We start from the raw sequence: 18985 nt of genomic DNA on the forward strand, positions 1-18985 counted from the left end.
GACTAGCCTGAAAAAGTAATTCACTTGTTGTCAGCAGTCACAGACAAGATTTTGAAGCTGTTGTTGGGTGCCTTCTCCCTGAATATCTTACTTTTGCCTGAGTGAAGGCTTACTAAAGGCTTAAAAGTGGAAAGAGTTGATAACGTAAGGCTCATTTGGTATTGCAAGGCTAGGCTCTGATCTCAGGAGCAACAAAGGTACTAGTGATTAATTCTTTACATCCTTTGCCCAAAAAAAAGGCAGTCAGCAGCAGTGTCATTAAAGGAACATCTGTTAAAACAGACAGAGTTCTGCTTAGAAGGAAAATCTAACTTCAGCATTGATATTGAAGTCTGATCTGTGCTGGAATTGCTGGGGATCATCACCCACGTAAACCGGATCAGAGTCTGACCCTCGTTTCCCTGCAGCTGAGTGATACTTCGGCTGGTTCTCTTTCACCCAACTCCAGCAACGTGAAAGGAGCCCAGAATAAGAGGAAGTCGCATTTCTGGTTATATTTTAAACTTCTTTACATTGACAGATTTGGTAGTATTAATGAGAACCAGCACTTGGGGTTTTTTTCCTGTTGTCAACCTCATTCGGTCTTTTCCATGCTGCTTTGCAAATGGTCTTGATTTACATCTCTTTCTCAGCGTGGTGAGGAGAAGCTGTAAACCAGGAGGACACAAAGCACCACCATAAATGTGTCAGGAAGCAGTAGCTGAAGGGGTGCTGCTTCTTTTGTTTCCATGAAGAAACGGAAACATTAAACTGTGCTGAGGCCAAGAGTTGACACCAGATATACTTCTTGGCTTTGGCACAAGGCTCAAGTACTTAAATGAAACAAACCCCACCTCCAGTACTGTCTTGAGTTGCTGGAAGGTGTCCAGAGAAGGGCAACAAAGCTGGGGAGGGGTTTGGAGCACAAGCCCTATGAGGAGAGGCTGAGGGAGCTGGGGTTGCTTAGCCTGGAGAAGAGGAGGCTCAGGGCAGACCTTATTGCTCTCTACAACTACCTGAAGGGAGGTTGTAGCCAGGTGGGGGTTGGTCTCTTCTCCCAGGCAACCAGCACCAGAACAAGAGGACACAGTCTCAAACTGTGCCAGGGGAAGTTTAGGCTGGATGTTAGGAAGAAGTTCTTCATAGAGAGAGTGACTGGCCATTGGAATGTGCTGCCCATGGAGGTGGTGGAGACACCATCACTGGAGGAGTTTAAGGAATAGACTGGATGGGGCACTTGGTGCCATGGGTTAGTTGATTAGATGGTGTTGGATGATGGATTGGACTCAATGATCTCGAAGGTCTTTTCCAACCTGGTTAATTTTATGCTGTTCTATCCTATCCTATCCTATCCTATCCTATCCTATCCTATCCTATCCTATCCTATCCTATCCTATCCTATCCTATCCTATCCTATATCTGCTCATGTGATGGAGCACTGCATTCTGTTTGGTGAGCAGCTGATGTGAATGATAAGAGATTTGCCCAAACTCAACTGAATCAGGAGAAAAACAATTTACTGTTTGAGTTAAGCTTTTGGTAGCAGGTGGTAGACATTATTTTCTCCCTGATGTCATTAGTTAAATCTGTATCTGTAAGAAATTGATAGGGAATGAAGGAGTGACTTCTGCAGAACTCCTCAAGGCAGGTGCTGGCTTGAAAAGACTCCTGTCTCACACTTCAGCAACTTTTCACCAGCAGATAAGCTGCTATTTGCTTGCCAGCTCCAAAGCTGGGTATTGCACAATGTTCAGGCACTTACAGTGCCATTGCCAAACGCTTCCCATGCCTGAGTTAAGGAGGAACTGCACCTAAGCCATCCATCCCCATGTGCCCTGTGAGAACCTGGAGCTTCAGGCAGAGCTGCAGGTTGTTGTACATCTGGGCTTCCTCAGGCCGTACATTTGCTGAGCTGATGACTCGCATGCTCCTCTCCTGCCAAAAGCCCTTTAGGCACTGGGGAGAGTGACATGCCAGTAACCAGAGCCTGAGAACCTCAGGATGGCTCAAGCTGTGCCTCGGACTGTGAGAGCAGAGCCGTTGCCACCACACTCCGAGCTGGTGAGTAACCTGTTGGTTTGAGTGCCTGCTGGCAGCCCAGTGTTCGGGGAACTGCTGAGGGGAGGAGGTGGTTTCTCCACTGAGTAGGTGAGGGGGTGAGCCAGAGCCTGTGACCTGCTTCTGAAACCAGATGCCTAATGATACACCTATATGAAGAAAAAGGGAGATCCTTCCAAGGGTCCATACAACCTCATTTAGAGATCCAAAGTGGGCAGAGGCCCGTGCTCACTTGAGTGTGTAACCATGGCTTTCTGTGCTGTGTGGTGTTGTGATGACCATCATGGTTTTGCAGATCTACGTAGGGGCTCGGAGTGTATGTCCCCTTCCCAGGGAATCTGCTGTTGGGACATGTGGTGACTTGGAGCTTGCTGTGATGTCTCAGCACAGTGGTGTGTTCCTGCTGAAAATTGAGGACATATTTGAATGTTTTCCTTTCACCTTGCAGGCAATCCCTGGCTGCTTGTTATGCACCAGAAGAGCTTCTTTTCCAAGCCCGCATTTCTTTTCAGAGAAATCCCTGCTTAAAACAAAAAAGTCAAACATGGAATGTATCATTTGTATGCAGTGGGTTAGCTGTGACTTTTCTTTCTACATCCAACAACTGTGCTTTCCTTTATTAAATGTTAATTACCCTCACAGCATCTAAGCCTTAGCTAACAGAGCTCCTTAGCCCCACACGTGAGACTGTTGTAATGATGGCTCTTGTTGTTTTTGGCAGAATCCCTAAATGGATCTTGGAAAGAAGGAGGATTTGTGCCTTCTAGTACCAGCAGCAGTGGATACTGGAGCTGGAACGCTCCCAGTGACCAGTCCAACCCATCCACCCCATCTCCACCTCTGTCAGCTGATAGCTTCAAAGCTTTTCGGACACCTTCCCAGCCAGATGATGGTATCGATGAAGCTGAAACAAGCAACCTTCTCTTTGATGAACCCATTCCTAGGAAGAGAAAGGTTAGCTTTGTGTTGAATTCCATACCTATGGGCAGACAGAATTTTGCTGTGAGAAAGGAAGAGGTCACCCTAGCAGCTCTGCATGTGTATGCCTCTTTGGCATCCAGGTAACACAGGTACTTGGCCTCCACGCTATGCCTTGTTCAACCTCATCACCTGCTGCACACAGATGCTGCCATCAGCACCACATATTTGCTGGCAGATGGTGAGGTTCTACAGAGCTTCCTGCTGAGAAAACACTAGAGTGATTTCCAGAAGGTGTTGCCTCTGGCCATTCCAGGGATTTCTGTCCTACTATGGCAAATTCTTTGTATGCAGGATGCAACAGGCAGCCTTGAGATGTCATCACAAAAACTGGATGTGGCCTTAATATCTCTTGTTCCCTGCAAGTGCTGTTTGTCTGACAGCGTGTCAGATACCTTAATACTGTGAAGCTTTCTCCCTGCAAACATATGGAGTGAAAAAAGGAGAGATCAAACCTGATGGCTTTTGATACGGTATTAGCAGTGGCCAAATTTATCCTTGGTAGGAGTGCAGAAGCAGGCTAAATAAAACACAGCTTTAAAACACAATCAAGTCCAAAACTGCCCCCCAGGAAAAAAGCAGTGTTACGCTAGCAAGCAGGATCCTCTCGAAGCAAAAGAAAACAAAGAGATGGCACTGGTCCAGCTTCCCTTCCCTCCCAACACAACAGGACAGATTTTACATAGCAAGATGAAAAAGGGCTTTTTGTAAGGAGGAAGACCAGAGAATTTATTCTCCTCAGTGATTTTGTTTCTGGCTCAGTCTGAGACAGTTAATTGCTTCATCGCCAGCAGGAAGAAGCTCTAATGATTGTTTAAACCTGTTCAGATTTATCCTTCTGCTCTAGAAGCTGCTTGTTTGCTGCCTCACACTGTTCTGCCCTGGTTTGTGGGAGAGGGGTGTAAGATGTTTGTGCTTCTTGTTAGAGAGACAGAAAATATTTTGGAGGACACCTTTGTTAGGATAAGTTTGAAGGTAGAGCTGACTGTTAAACTAAAGATAGAGCTGATACTGGGGGCTGTGGGACAGAAGGAGGAATACAGAAGTGTTCTAGTTTCCTTTTTACTTCTCAAAGCTATTAACATCAGCTTGTTAGCATCACTCTTACTTCTCAGGTGCCAGGAGACAGATGGGTTTGCAACTGCCACTTCTAAGGTGTCAAGAGACCTGGGGCTGTTTAGCCTGGAGATGACTTAGAGGGGACCTTATCAATAGCTAAAGGGTGGGAGGTAAGAGGATGGAGGCAGACTCTTCAGCAGTGCCCAGTGATAGGACAAGAGGCAACAGACATAAAGTAGAACCCAGAAAGTTCCACTTAAACATAAGGAAAAACTTCTTCTCTGTGAGGGTGCTGGAGCACTGGACCAGGCTGCCCAGAGAGGTTATGGAGTCTCCTGCCGGGGCAAGCTGCTGTGGGTGACTCTGCTTTAGCAGGGGGTTTGGACTAGGTGATCTCCAGAGGTCCAACCCCCAGCATCCTGTGAGTCTGTGATTTCTATTTCTGTAGCCACCACTCATCTATTACACTGTCAGTTCTGGTTCCTAGGGATTTTGCTCTGTGTGGCAAATGTGTGTTTAGATAAATACTAGCCCTGGCTGCCAAACCTTGGTTTACAAGTGAACTGTGCTTCCTGCAGGGTTTTGATTCTGGGCCCAGCATGGCACTTTATCTGTGTACAGCTTTGCACCTCCAGAAACCGAAACGAAAACGCTCAGGTTATTTCTTCTTTAGGGTGGTGAAAATCAGCAGGAGTAAAGCTGGAAATAGAGTGACTGGTTACCCTGCTTGTACTCATTAAAGTTTCTTCCATTTCATGTTTGGAAAATGTCATGTTAGCAACCACTTCCTGTTAAGAAAGTTGTTTGCTTGAAAGTTTCCACTAGCGTAGTTATTCCTCACCAAACCATCTCTGTTCCATTGTTCTCTTAAATAAAGCATTCTTGGCAATTCTTGGGTTAGTCAGAAATAGAAGTAGGGTTTGTGGTCTGCATTTCTGCTGAGTGACAGTGCTCAAAGCTCGCTTTGGGAATATCTTCATTTAAGAAGAGGCCTGGCGTTAAGTTGGAAGTCCCCATCAGCTGTTCTTTGAAAGGCCCCAAAGAGGCGTAGTAAGTCTGTGTTGTCTGCCTTGTTTAGCAGGGAGGCAGAAACTAGAAACTGCAAGTGAAAAAGCCATACCCAGAGCAGTGAGTGGTAGAGTTCTGTCTCAAGCTGCTCCTGCAGCTTGTCATGGAATTCTGTCGAGTTCAGTGGGGTGGCACTGCTGATGGAGACATCGTTACATCATTGCAGAGTCAAGACAGAAGCTCTGAACCTTCACAAGGGGTTGTAACTGCTCTGGGTGGCTTGGCTTGCTTTCTATCTTCCATACAGCTAATGTTATTTTCTCATCCCTTTCAGAACTCCATGAAGGTGATGTTCAAATGCCTGTGGAAAAACTGTGGGAAGGTACTGAGCACAGCTGCAGGGATTCAGAAACACATACGGACCATTCATCTTGGGTAAGGCAGCAGTCTCTGATGGACAGCAAGTGTCAGGGCCAGACTTCCCAGACTCATTCTACATCAGATCAGGTGCTTGTGCTAGTTCTAAGTCAAATTAATGCCAAACAAACCCCCAAATCCAAAGGAACCTAAGAAAAAGCAGCTAAACTTCAGTTTCCATGTGTGTTATGGGGACATTGTTTCTCTGGCAATTAACATCAAACAGCAGAAATTCCATGGAATTTGTAGTTTGCCAGAGAGGACTTTTGGTGAGTGGCTGGCTGTGGTGAGATGGTGCTTCTGGTAGAGTCTTTCATAGCTGCTGAAGCCATGCTCTCTCAGTGAGTTCTGCTGAGTAAGCTGGTGAGAGGATCATAGAGACACATGGGCCAGCAGGCTAGGGGCTGGTTTTGGGGTGCATGCCTGGAAAGGGAGAGGCCCAGCATTTAGCCCTGGGCTGGACATGGAGGTAGAAGGATGCTTTGGGCTCTCAGATTTCCCATGGGGGAAATTTCAGGAGGAAATACACGTGCATGAGCTGTGAGTTACTTCTGTACAGCATGTGGATAATGAATGTGCTAAACCAGGGGTCTGGTTTGGACTTCAAGATCACAAATAGCCTAGTGGGAACTCCTGCTTTGACTGGGTTGCTGCATTCCTAGCACAAACATTGCAGTAAATAGTGCCAGGGATGCAGGCAGAATGAAACCTTCCACACCTCCTGCAGGAAGTCTGCTTCTGGAGAGTAGGACCAGAAAGTCCTTTGCTGGCAAGCTAGCCTGTATGTGTCCTTTATCTACCTGTGTGTGAGGGAATTGTATGATGAGACTGTTTTCTAGCAGCTTCTTCTGTTATGCCAAGGAAAGTTATGGTGAACCATGTCCATAACTGTGTCTGGTTTAAGTAACCTGTGCTACGATTACAGCCTGCTTGCTGTACCATTAGCAAAGTATGTCTTGCTTGTGTTTGTCACCTTTACCTGTCATTCTGTGGCTGCTTTCTCAAATGTGTGGAGATTCGTGTTAGCTTCACTAGTTAGCAATGAGCAGCTGACATTTAAGCTGAAGCGTAGAAATCAAACATCTACTCCAGGGGCAAAGAATTAGTCAAGAGTAACACAGAGGCAAAAAAAGAAATCCAATTCCTACTGCTTTTCCCTTCAGACTAGATGAATTTCTTTTCCTCTCCCCCTTTCCTGCAGCCAGAATGCTGCTAAGTAGGATTTGAGCTGGGAATATTGACAGTGTGAATACATTTGCTCATGCATCTAGAACTTGAAATTCACCTTGGGGTTCTTGCTTTCATGTAATCAGTCCTTCCTTCTTTCTCTCGGCACAGACGTGTAGGAGAGTCTGACTACAGTGATGGAGAGGAGGATTTTTACTACACAGAAATCAGGCTCAACACAGACTCAGTAGCTGATGGCTTAAGCAGTCTTTCCCCAGTCTCTCCATCTTTAGCATCTCCACCTTCCTTTCCCACCCAAGATGCAATCCGTCCTGAAACTTCCTGTGCCAAAACTGAGACAAAATTGATGACACCTCTGAGCCGCTCAGCTCCTACCAACCTCTACCTCGTACACACGGACCACGCTTACCAGGTAACCCTGCTGGGAGTGACCTCCACTGAGTATGTGGAGCTCAAGCTTGATGTTCACTTCTGAGCTAGTTGGTTGATTGGTTGTTTGGTTGTGCCCCTGCCATAGCTGCTGGATCTGGGGCTGCTGTTTATCCAGCTACACATTGGTGCATGCTTCACACAAACATACAGTGGTTTGCATTGGAAGGGACCTTAAAGATTATCTAGTTCCAACTCCCTGTGCCATGAGCAGGGACACCTTCCTCTAGACCAGGTTGCTCAGGGCTTCATCCAACCTAGTCTTCAACACCTCTAGAGAGGGGGCATCCACAGCTTCCTTGAGCAACCTGTTCAGCATCTCACCACCCTCACTGCAAAGAATTTCTTCCTAATATCCAGTCTAAATCTACCATCTTCCAGCTTCACTCCATCCTATCACTACAAGCTCCTGTAAAAGGTCCCTCCCCAGCTTTCCTGTAGGCCCACTTCAGGTACTGGAAGGTTGCTCTAAGCTCTCCCTGTAGCCTTCTCTTCTCCAGACTAAACAGCCCCTGTCCACATACTTCAGGTTGGGAAGAGTTGCTCTGTGTCCCACTGCCTGCATCGTTAATTGTGATGTGCTCAGATGTGATCTCCTGCATTGTAAAAGTGCTCATTCAGTCAGCTGAGTCCAGCCAGAGTCTTCATTTCAGCTCTGCTTTTACTGGACATGTCTGTAGGCAGGTACCAGGGGGGTGCCAGGATCAATTCATTTCCTTTATCTGTAGAGTGTGAGGTGTCAGTCTGCACGTGTGAAGCAGAGCAGGAAGAATGAAAAGGCAGATGTGGTGTCCTCCTGCCTTTAGAGGTAGTCCTTTGCAAATGACACAAATCCAGTCAGATCCCGGAACTCCTGTTGCAAAAACTTCCAGCTAAGCTCAGACAGAAAGCATAAATTTGAAAAGTGCAGTAAAATGTGACAGGTTTTGGTCTGCACACCACGTGACAGAAGAAGAACAGAGGCTTTCAAGCAGTGTGGTCCATGACCTGCCTAGGCACCAGGGAAGGGAACTCTGTTTCACCAGACACAGTAACTTCTGCATAGAGCACTGTGCAGATGGAACCTTTGTGCTGTGTCTGCAGCAGACCCACTACATGGGCAGAGGGAAGCACACAGAATTCACAGGCTTGTTGTAGACACTTGTGCATGGCTCAGGCATTCAGGTTGTCCTTGCAAAGCAGCTGCAGAGCAGGTCAGTGGCATCCTGTGCTAGAGTCCTTTCAGCCCAGCAAGAACAGCACTCTCCAGGAGGCAAAACGGAAATTCAGCTCCCATCAGAAGCAGGAGGAGCTGAGCCCAGCTTTCACTCATAGCATTTAAGCATTCCTATGACTAACCTATTGTATAAAAGGGAGGAGAAGAGAAGGTGACAGCAGCATCCTTTACACTATCATGCTTTGTGCATTGTGCTTGCTGGAGTGACCCATGTCCAAACTTTAAGAACTTTTTTTTTACTTCTGATCTTACCTGTGTCAAAATTAAAGTATTGGATGGTCATGTGGTGAGGAAGGCAACATCACAAATGAATGAGAGCATGACAGTAGAAGCTACTTCACTGGGAGCAAAGAGGCAAAATTCACAGCTCATAGGACTCAGATAACAGAGCCTGCATGACATTCATCCCAGGATTCCTGCTAAGAAAGGGGAAAATATGTGGACCCCAAAGCTGGGCTGCAAGAAACCTCAAGACATCTGCTAATGGCCACATCCCATATGACTGGAAAATGGCAAATGTGATACCTGTGCTAAGGAGTAAAAGGGAAGCAAGCAGGCAAGTCCAGACACTCTTGGAATCATAGAATCATTCCATTTGGAAAGGACCTTTAAGATCAAGTTCCATCCATTATCTAACTCTGCACAGGCTGGTGATAAACCACATCCCTCAGCACCACATCTTGTTGTCCAGGAAGCCTCACCAACCACCCTTCAGTTGTTCAAGCCAGCTGCCACCAGTTCAAATGCCTCTTTGTTTATCACTCTGGAACAGGTGATCATTTGCCATGGATTTGTTGCTAGCTGGCATTAGTTGACAAGTTCTTTGTATGTGTTGTTTGACTTTCTGGGGAGGGTTAATCAGATGTGTCTTGGAAGGGATTTGTGTGAGAGCTCCTGTCTTGCAACAGTGCTGTGTAAATCTATCCCTTCTTCCCTGGCTTACCCATGGTTGGCCCTTCCATAAAGGTAAAACATGGTTTTTTTCCAGCTTGGAAAGTCTGTAGTAGATTTACAGTTTCAGTGGGATGAAACCTTGAAATGCTTTGGAAGAAAAATGGTTCTTCTTATTGGAATAATATTTTCTTTCCACACAGGCCACTCCTCCAGTGAACATTCCAGGGTCAGCAAAATTCACTCCCAATGGCAGTAGCTTTAGCATCTCCTGGCAGTCACCTCCAGTTACCTTCACTGGCATTCCAGTAAGTGAACAACACCACACCAAAAAAAGAGGAAAGAAAGGCAAAATGGTTTTAAAACTTCTTGTTTTGATTGTTTCACATTGTCTTGTGCTAGAAATAAGCTTGAGCTAAGAGTTACCAAAAAGAAGCAAATGAGATAGATGCCTCAGTTTGCCAGCATAGCTGATTTTAGCATTTTTTTTTCCAGACTCTTGAATCCAGCAGTTACTTTTTTTCTTTGGCACCAGTGTCTACAAGCAGCAAACTGGATCTGTAGTATGTGGGGTTTTAAACTCTATACTTACAGAAGAATATTTTGGTGGGTGCAGAGTCTGGCACTGTATGCTCCTTCTTTCTTACCAAACTAGATGTAGAATCAGCAAGGTGATGGCTATGCTCAGAGCCTAATTGGATTCCAGCAGTAGGGCTGTCAGCTGAATGGTCTTGGAAGATGAAACAAGTTTGAAAGGCAGTTGGAAAGAAACAGTAAGATGAAAGGCAAAGTCTGATTCTAGCAGGCTACATATATGTAGCTCCTACTGATAGCAGGAAACTGTTGGTTTATACAGCACATGTGTTCAATCCATGCTGCATCTTGGTATGAACACAACACATACTGCATTTAGGCTAGGCTAGGCTAGGCTAGGCTAGGCTAGGCTAGGAACAATGCAGCCAAGGTCAAGCAGAAGGGATAGGATAGGATAGGATAGAATAGAATAGAATAGAATAGAATAGAATAGAATAGAATAGAATAGAATAGAATAGAATAGAATAGAATAGAATAGAATAGAATAATAAATAGAAACAATAGAAACAGAAACAATGCAGCCAAGGTCAAGCAGAAGGAGAGGAGAGGAGAGAAAGAGAAAGAGAGAAAGAGAAAGAGAAAGAAAGAGAAAGAGAGAGTAAAAGAGAAAGAGAGATTAAAAGAGAAAGAGAAAGAAAGAAAGAATGCAGCCAAGGTCAAGCAGAAGGACAGGACAGGACAGGACAGAACGGGACAGGACAGGACAGGACAGGACAGGACAGGACAGGATAGAATAGAATAGAATAGAATAGAATAGAATAGAATAGAATAGAATAGAATAGAATAGAATAGAATAGAATAGAATAGAATAGAATAGAATAGAATAGAATAGAATAGAATAGAATTAACCAGGTTGGAAAAGACCTTTGAGATCATTGAGTCCAACCTATCATTCAACACTATCTAATCAAACAGCTTTTTAATGGAGCTGTATTAGATGTAAAGTCAGCTCTGAGCCTTTCTTGGCAGAAGCTGGATTGCAACAGGACTGCAGAAGTGAGGTGTTTGCTTAAACACAGGCTTGAAGTAGTCCTGAATGCAAAGCAGTGTAAGTGTGGGTAGTGCAGAGGAGTTAAAAACATTTATGAAGAGCTCTAAGGGATTTGGCTTCTGGTGCCTAGCACGGGGAACACTAAAAGTAAATCACTATTTATAAGTAGTGGAAAATCCTCTGTGTACATAAATAGAAATACATATTAATGTATCCTGGGGTTTATTGGAGGGCATTTTTCAGTACAAATGCATGTTCTCTAATGGTAAACCTTTTTGAGATCACAGCATCTCCTTTGCTGCTGTACTTTGTGAACGTATGCATCTTACAAGCATGTTGCACACAGCACATCGCTCATCCAAAGAACCATACAGCCTTTGGTTTGGGTTTTTTCCCCCCTCTCCTGACAGTCAATATTAGACATGGCAATATGAGATACTATTTCCCTCCTTTCTCTTCACCAAGTGAATCTCCAAAGCTTCTTACTGTCAACCTTTGGCAAATCTTTGGAGATTTGCTGCAGAGGCTGTGGCATCCTGCAGGGCCGATAAAGAACCGAGAGTGGCTGAATCAATTACGCTGCACTCTGCCAATGAATATTTATTAAATTCCATCAAGGAACAACTAACAGTGAAAGACATCCTGCTGGCAGCAATTTCAACAAGAGTGCCTTGACAGAGCCTGCTATCCATAAAGTTCCTTGAGAATTTGATTTCCCAACAATGGGGTTGATACGGAGTAATTACGAAACGGGCTCCTTTTGTGGAGCAGCAGCAATCGGTGCCAGGAGTGTCGAGCATCTACAAACCCAATTAGTCACATTGTAAATCAGACACTCAACAGGCCAGGATTAGACATGTATGTGTTGGGCTTGCTTGTTCAGGCAGCAACATTGATCTGTGGCTCTGCAGAGTTAAGAGTTCTCAAAAGAATCTCGGGAGCGCCAGCTCCCTCTCTGAGAATCATACGGAGATGGCAGTTGTTGAAGTACAGTTTCAATGCAGTGCCAATACAAAAAGCTGGGGAAGGAGGGTAGGTGGCAGAAGGAGAAACCACTCAGGGAACCACCCAAGCTGCCTTTATATCTGTCTGAAAACATTTATAAGGCTGGGGGGGGAAGGGAAAAAAAACCCTTCCAGGTTTGCACACATTTGAATACCCTGCCATCCATGAGATGGTTTGTGAGTTCCAAAGGCTTGCCTGCAGTGGAGACTTGCACACAATAAGTGAGGATGGAGTGCAAAGTGATGTTAAATATCTCTGGAGTCAGGGAAGGTTTCCTTTCTTCTGTTCCAAAGTAAATTGGGTATCGTCTCATCAAAGCAGGGCGCTGTCAACTGAGTCAGTTACACTGAGTGTAACTGCTTTAGGGAAGCTGTAGAACAGGGAACTTTCTCCTTCTCTTAGGAGGCTTGTTTAAGCCCAGACTTGTGTGACAGAGCCAGCTTAGTATAAACTCCTGCAATTGTTAGGTTCCTGGTCCTGCAGATGAGATGCACGTCCATAGCACACGAGAGAAATTCAGAGAATAGATCCAAACAGTTTCCTTTGGCCCTGACCATTAATATTTACTCCAGCCATCTTCTGAAATGGCTTTGGGATGCTTTCTTGGCCTGGACAAACTACTGAGCAGTAAAGGATTAGGTAAGGATTTGCAAATGTGCCTAAGTTAGTCTAGCAATGATGGACTGGGGCCATTCTGTCCCAGACCTGTTAGAGGGCTGTTGAATCCTGGGTTTGAACAGGCTTCTCTCCAGGCCTGCATGTTAGCAGTGAAGGCCATGAGAGAGATGAAATTTCAAGAGAGTGATCTTTTATGGGCTTTTTTGACACCTGCCTCAGGTATTTCCCCATTCATTTGTGTGGACACTGAATTTTGATGACTCAGCACTCCCTGATTGCTAGCCCAGGCACTGGAGTGTTCGGAGAGGCATCACAACTTGATTTAAGTCTTTAGCAGAGCAGCACTGAAAGGCCTTTGTTAATGTGAGTGTGCTTATCAGCAAGCTCCTGAGCACCTCAACAGAAGCCAGAGAGTACTCAGAGTTCTTAAACAAGAATGGATCCATTTTCTGTATTTCCCCAAACCTGCAGTGATGCTGATCTGTGTCCTGGGTTGCTCTGTTAGGGTGACTAGAAGCAGAGGGAAACAAAAAGGAGCTGTTGTCAGGTACCTAATGCTCAGTGGACATCTTTCTTCAGAGACCTACAATGTTCTTGTGCTGTATGTTACCTGCTACCCTTGCCAGCGTGCACCACGAGCTGCCTTTGCTGGGACAAGTGTTTATACTGTGTTCATTCCTACCTGTATGTTCTTCACAAGCAGCTTTTTTGTCTGTATTGACAGGTCTCACCAACTCATAATCGTCCTGCAGGGAGTGGAGAGCAGAAACAGTCCCACACAGTTCTTTCATCACCGCCTAGAGTAGCATTTGGCTTGAGGTATGGGACCATTAGCTCTCGCTGACAGAGCAGCTGCTTCAGAACCTGGAGGGCACTTAGTAAATGAGATGTTAGTGGACAGAGAAACAGAACAAAACCCACCACCACCCAGCACTGTAGGGGGCAGGCAGTTTCTTACTAGAACACTTCAGACTGAGTGTTCTGGACCTGTTTGGCTTTGCATTAGCATTGAAGGTAAAGCTGGGGTGGAAAGGGAGCTGTTGGGAAATGAAACAGGCAGGCTGTGAGGGAGAACTGCAGGCCTTACGCCAAGCACATCCGCAGGTCAGCTGCAGTTCCAGATGGCCCTGTGAAGCAGCACTGCCCTGAGTCACTGCTGCAGCCAAAGCTTTCTGAACAGCAGTATGTGGTTTTGTCCTTGAAAGGCTGGGCCACCCTGGGTGTTCATCACCACTCAGGCAGTGTGGTATTTGGCTTCAACTGAATTCTAAGAAACCATAACTTAGACCAAATTAGATCAAAGCTTTTTATACCCTGTCTTCCTAGACATGAGCTTCATTCACTTCCATTTGCAGCTAACTGACATTTGTGTTCCAAAAGTTATGTTAAAAAGCCAAACTGTGATGCTAAATTTCTGACAGAAAGGCAATTCCTTATTTCTCACAGTCCTAAAGGTGACTGTGGCCTAAAATGAGACAAAAGGAAGATGTAATGCTTTTCACTTTCTCGATGACTCTCAGATCATTGTTTATGCTACAAGCTAAACGTAGGGTCTTCCCAATCGATGGATTGTGCCCATTAATGAACGTTCAGTGATCAGAAAGCGGACAGGTGTGCAGGAGAGGGGTCACCCGGCAGCTGCCATGTGTGCCACGCAGTATGTAATAGAGGAATGACACCGTTCTGTCTGGACAGTTGCTTGATTTAAAGACCCCAGGGCAGATGGCTCTGCTGTAGGGGAGCTGTGGTTGCTTGTTGTAGGGTTGCTCCCCGGGTTTGCTGGCTTGCTGTGTGTTCACTAAAAAGAGTCCCATTTCAACAGGTACTTTGTAAACTATTGAGTGTGGTTGTAAGATGGAAAACATGCCAGTCCTTACAGCTGCAGAAGCAGACACTGCCTCTCTGCCTGCCTTTCTGCCTTGGGGAACCATGGGGGAGCAGCACACGTGAACATGCTGCAAGTGAGGGCAAGGGCTAAACTTTGTTGGCAATTCCTTTGCTGTTTGTCAGCCAGCAAGTCAGAGTAAACCATGCAGGAGGAACTGGCAAGCTCAGGAGCTGGTAGCTTTTCCCCTCTTTTGCATAGCTGCTACCTGCTGGTAGGCACAGTCTGCAGCTCAAGGCTATGCAAAGTATTTGAGCCAAAGCAAAGAAGAGTTCTGCCTGGCATGACCAGGACTGTGGCATAGAAGAGTTCTGACCACCCATTATGGCTTGGCACTAAATGTGGCTGAAGTGGCATTTATCTAGACTGGCATTTATCTACCTCACACTACAGCAGGTTGCTCAGAGCCACATCCAGCCTGGCTTTAAAAACCTCCAGGGATGAGGCTTCCACCACCTCCCTGAGCAACCTGTCCAGTGTAGCTGCTGGCTGAAGTCAGGGCTGTGTGTTTATGATCAGCTTTGGGGCAGAGGAGCAGGCTCAGCAGGTGCTGCAGAGGCTGTTGAAGCCAGGTGAGAAGGTCTGGTTCCTCAGAACTGTGGAGTCATGACCCTATGTCTGTCTGCTCAGTCAGCTCCCAGCTGACTGGAAACAGCACAGATCCCTCTGAAGGGCCAGGAGTGTGACTCTGTGAGCTCTCTGCCTGCTGAGATCGTTGTCCTGCTCTTAGGGCGATACAGCTACAAAAGCATCTCATTAACAAGCTTCCCTTTCTCTCTGACAGGAAGCCTAGAGGGGAGGGGAAAAAGTGTCGGAAGGTCTATGGGATGGAGAACAGAGATATGTGGTGCACTGCCTGCCGATGGAAGAAGGCCTGCCAAAGGTTCATCGACTAAAGATTGCAATTATGCAGAGGATTTGGGGCCGGGGGAGGACAACAGCAGAACCAGGCTGCTGCGGCTGCACTGTATCACTTCCCATTTTCCCCTCCAGTGATGTGGTGGAGGGGAGGTTGTTTTTTTTTTGGGGGGGGGGGAGGTGTTTTTTGGGGGGATGTTTTTGGGTTTGTTTTTTTTTTGTTTTTCTAAAGAGCTTTGTATTTCAAAGTGAAGCACTTGTAGCCAAGGAGAAGCACTAATCAAAACCTGTGTGGAGCAATAGAGATTTAAAAAGAAAAGACAAAAAAACTACAAGGAAAAAAAAAAAAGAAAAAGAGAAAAAGAAAAAGACAAAAAAAAAACACAACAACCTACAAAGCAAAACCAAGAAGAGACAACAACATTCTGTCTTACTAAGGATGGAAACCAGAGCAGCTATTAGTGTTTTTCTGTCCGAGAAAGGAGAACAACAAAAAGTTAAGGTGGGGTTGTTTTTTTTTCCTGCTAACTCTCTGAGCTACTTGCTCCTTGAGGATCATTTTTAACCGTTTCAGTCTCTGTGCTGTGACCAGCTGTATTTGCTAAACTGAACAGGTTTGGGGTTTTTTCCTTTCCTTTTCCTGAAAGGGAAAAAAATCTCTTTTGGAAAGCTTTCTAATAAAGACTTCAGAGTCCTATAAGCTACAGTTTTCTCAGCAGAGGCTGTGCTAAGACTGGAGACCGCTCAGTGACTCTCCCGCTGCGAACCATCGCACTTAGGCTGTATTTTTGGGAAAGGGATGTGGGGAGGAGCTGGGATTTTCCTTTGTTTGTTTCTGGGAGAAAAGCAAAGTCTGAATTTGATAGAAGGACGAGCAGTGCTCCTGGAAGATTTTTGAAAGCAGGAGCAGACCAGTGGAGTGGAACAGAGTCATTTCAGTACCAAATTGGATTTTGATCCTCTAGAGGAAGAAAAGCGGCACCGGAAAGTCACCAGCAGATACTGTCACAATCAGAAGTTAAGGGAAGAAATCCAGTGATGCTTGACTGAAGCCTGTAAGAATATGACGAGGGTCCAGCAGCTTTTCTTGCTGCTCTCCCAGCTCTGAGGGAGGATGCGTCGGGCCGGCACAGCTCTTGCCGCCGGAGGCCGGCGAAGAGCTGGGAAACGCAGCCAGGAGGATCGTCTGTAATCACCTATTCAGGGACACGATCCAGCCCAGCAGTTCTGCTCTTGCTGCCTTTTCTCTTATCAGAGAGATTGTTGTTAAGATAATGGTTTCCTCGGTGGTTATTTTTGGGTTTTACCCTCCTCCTGTTAAAGTTGCTAAGATTTATTTGATGCAAAAAAACCTAAATTGATAAAGGAAAGAAAATACCTCCTCTCCACAGCATCATCTCAGAACAAGAAATACAACAGCAAAGGAACAACATGTCCATGGTAAAGGTCCATTTCTTAACTCATTTTGATACACAGGTTAACAGATTGGTTTTGTACTTGCAGTACTTGGACAGGTTTGGGTATTTGAGTTTCTCTGTCCATTAAGAAGTACAGAGCAGAGTGCAGCAAGCTGGTGTTCAATCTCACCTAGTACCAAATGACCATTAATGAATGATCATTTCAATGCAAAAGGAAGGAGTTCCAAGGATATGAATGTATATGGTGAAACAATACTTGCATGTTAGGGAAAGCAAGACACCTTACAAAAACATCATAGAGAAGCAAAACTTTGCCTATAAATAGAGGCATGGAGGGCTACAAATTTCTGCATTGTTGTTTTTTTCTTCACACCCTTTGAAATGAGACCAGATCTTAATTATCTGAGCTGGCTCATTCTCACTGAATTATCTCACTGAAGTACCTAAACAGCTTTCCAAAAGCCGGTCCAAAGCTCACTTGGCGAAGGCTTCCTTCAGCGCACGGCGCTGCTCTCACCTGGGGTAAAAGCACAAAGCAGCGCTGTGGCTGTTGGGAGCAGTGGCTGTGGAGTCAGTCAAGTAGTGCTGAGGAGTCCAATGTGCAGTGGGAGCTGCTGAAGGTTATCAGCTGCTTTCCTCTGGACAAGTTAATTGAGCAATCAGATGGCAAATCTGAGTTTGCTGTTGCTGCAGTTGTTTGCAGACCGCGTCAGTTGCGTGCCCAAGTGGCAGGATGCACTTGCATGCACCCAGTTACTTCATTTTTCTACCCAGCTGTGCTCTGTAAAGTAATTGAAAAACAACAAAAAAAGAACTCTAATACAGACCCTGAAATGTATATGTGTGTGTGTGTGTGTGTATGAGTGCTCATATATATATATATAAAAAACTATATATTGTATAGTGGGTTTTATATATATATATATATATATATATATAAAATCTGGGATCAACAGGGAGGAGAAAGATTGTTTGCTTTATAAATATAATCCCCCCACCCCCTGACTCTAAAGGTCTGCCTATAGCCATTGGTTTACCTTCATTCTTAGGAAAATGGGGCTCTTGGTTTTCCTTTGGATGCTGTATTTTCCCAGTTTCCTTGACACAGTATCTCACAGCAAGTCAGAGTCACTCTGTCTTCGAACACTGAGCTTGCTGATGGTGTACTTCCCTTGGGAGTGCTTAGAACATGTGGGACTGTCCCAAGATGCTCCTGCAAATTTGCCTTCCCATTTTTACAAGAACCCCAAGATGAAGTGCAGAGTGTTCCCCAATTCATTTGACTCTTGCTAGACTGACAGTGTTTGCCCATATATTTGTTGTTCCCCTCCTTTTATATTTTCCCTCTTTGCTTGGAGGATCCTTTTGAAACTAAGCTCTGGGGGTTGTATATTGTTTCTCCAGTGTCATGGCATTGTGAGCACCTTTCCTGAGGGCACTTTACAAATCACTGTAATAAGATGATTCTCTCTAACTTTCTGCAAGGACCAATGGTTTTGTTGCCAGTCCAGATTGCCCCCTGGTGCAGCTTTGATAGGGAATTCATATAGTCACAAGTCATCAAAACAGGAAAGAAAGTTGGCATTAACAAAGCAGAGGACAGAAGACACTCCATGCATCCTAACAGGACTAAGCTAAGTCAGCAGTATTTTTACACAGCCTTTAATCAGTTTTGCATCTTCTAGCTGTGGCATTTTGATCCAAAAGCAGGCACTTCTCCGGTCACTGTGTCTCACCAGTGGCCATCTGGCCATGCGTGAAGCATTCACCAGTCACTTCAGGCTTTCAACTCGGATGACTTCATGTCCCTGCAGCATGTGGGTGCCCACCGAGATCCCCCTCACCATCCTGACACACCCTGCAAGCACAGAAGTGTCAGCAGAGCCTTTCCTCTGCTGCAGTACTGGCTTCATCTGGAATAACCTCTGCCATTTTTCAGTCTCTTGCTTTAAGCTGCAGCACTGTCCTCACAGCTGATTCATCTCACCCTTCTGCACCAGCCTTTCTGAAAGAGTTTTCCTTTGTTTCCCCAAGGCAGAGCTAGGCCAAGGGCTATGGTCCTCATTGGTACACCCCATTTAACCTGGGATTGGTTTCTCTGTGGGTCATGGTCTCTGATCTCAGGGAGGAGTGGCAAAGAGCCTGAACACATCATGCACTCTCCCTGTGCTGCAGGCCTCATTCTTGTCAAAAGCCAGAACGTCCCCGAGATACAGAAATGGGAGAATCTGGTTAGCATTGATGCTGGTAACAGACATTGCCACCATCAGTATCAGAGTGGAGATCAGCTGTAGAGATCACAGCTAGTTTCCTTCAGGAGTTTTCTTGCTGTAACAGAGCTATTTCCTACTTCCTCCTTTACCCCATCCCTCAAAAGATCTGGAAAAGGAGGT

At 45.5% G+C, this 18985-nt stretch overlaps 1 protein-coding gene across 1 annotated transcript in view; it reads left to right on the plus strand.

Annotated features, from left to right (window-relative positions):
* Positions 1-15874, plus strand: part of ZNF704 (zinc finger protein 704) — an 80463-nt gene extending 64589 nt beyond the window's left edge. Inside the window, exons 4-9 of the mRNA XM_068158571.1 lie at positions 2759-2991; positions 5417-5517; positions 6838-7099; positions 9427-9531; positions 13156-13250; positions 15101-15874. Of these exons, the coding sequence (XP_068014672.1) occupies positions 2759-2991; positions 5417-5517; positions 6838-7099; positions 9427-9531; positions 13156-13250; positions 15101-15212 (908 nt within the window). The 3' untranslated portion in view covers positions 15213-15874. The remainder of the gene's footprint in view (positions 1-2758; positions 2992-5416; positions 5518-6837; positions 7100-9426; positions 9532-13155; positions 13251-15100) is intronic.
* Positions 15875-18985: the final 3111 nt, after the last annotated feature.

The sequence above is a fragment of the Melanerpes formicivorus genome, unplaced genomic scaffold, assembly GCF_026170545.1.
Source record: "Melanerpes formicivorus ecotype bairdi unplaced genomic scaffold, bMelFor1.0.p_v2 SCAF_40, whole genome shotgun sequence".
In the NCBI taxonomy this organism is placed as follows: Eukaryota; Metazoa; Chordata; class Aves; order Piciformes; family Picidae; genus Melanerpes; species Melanerpes formicivorus.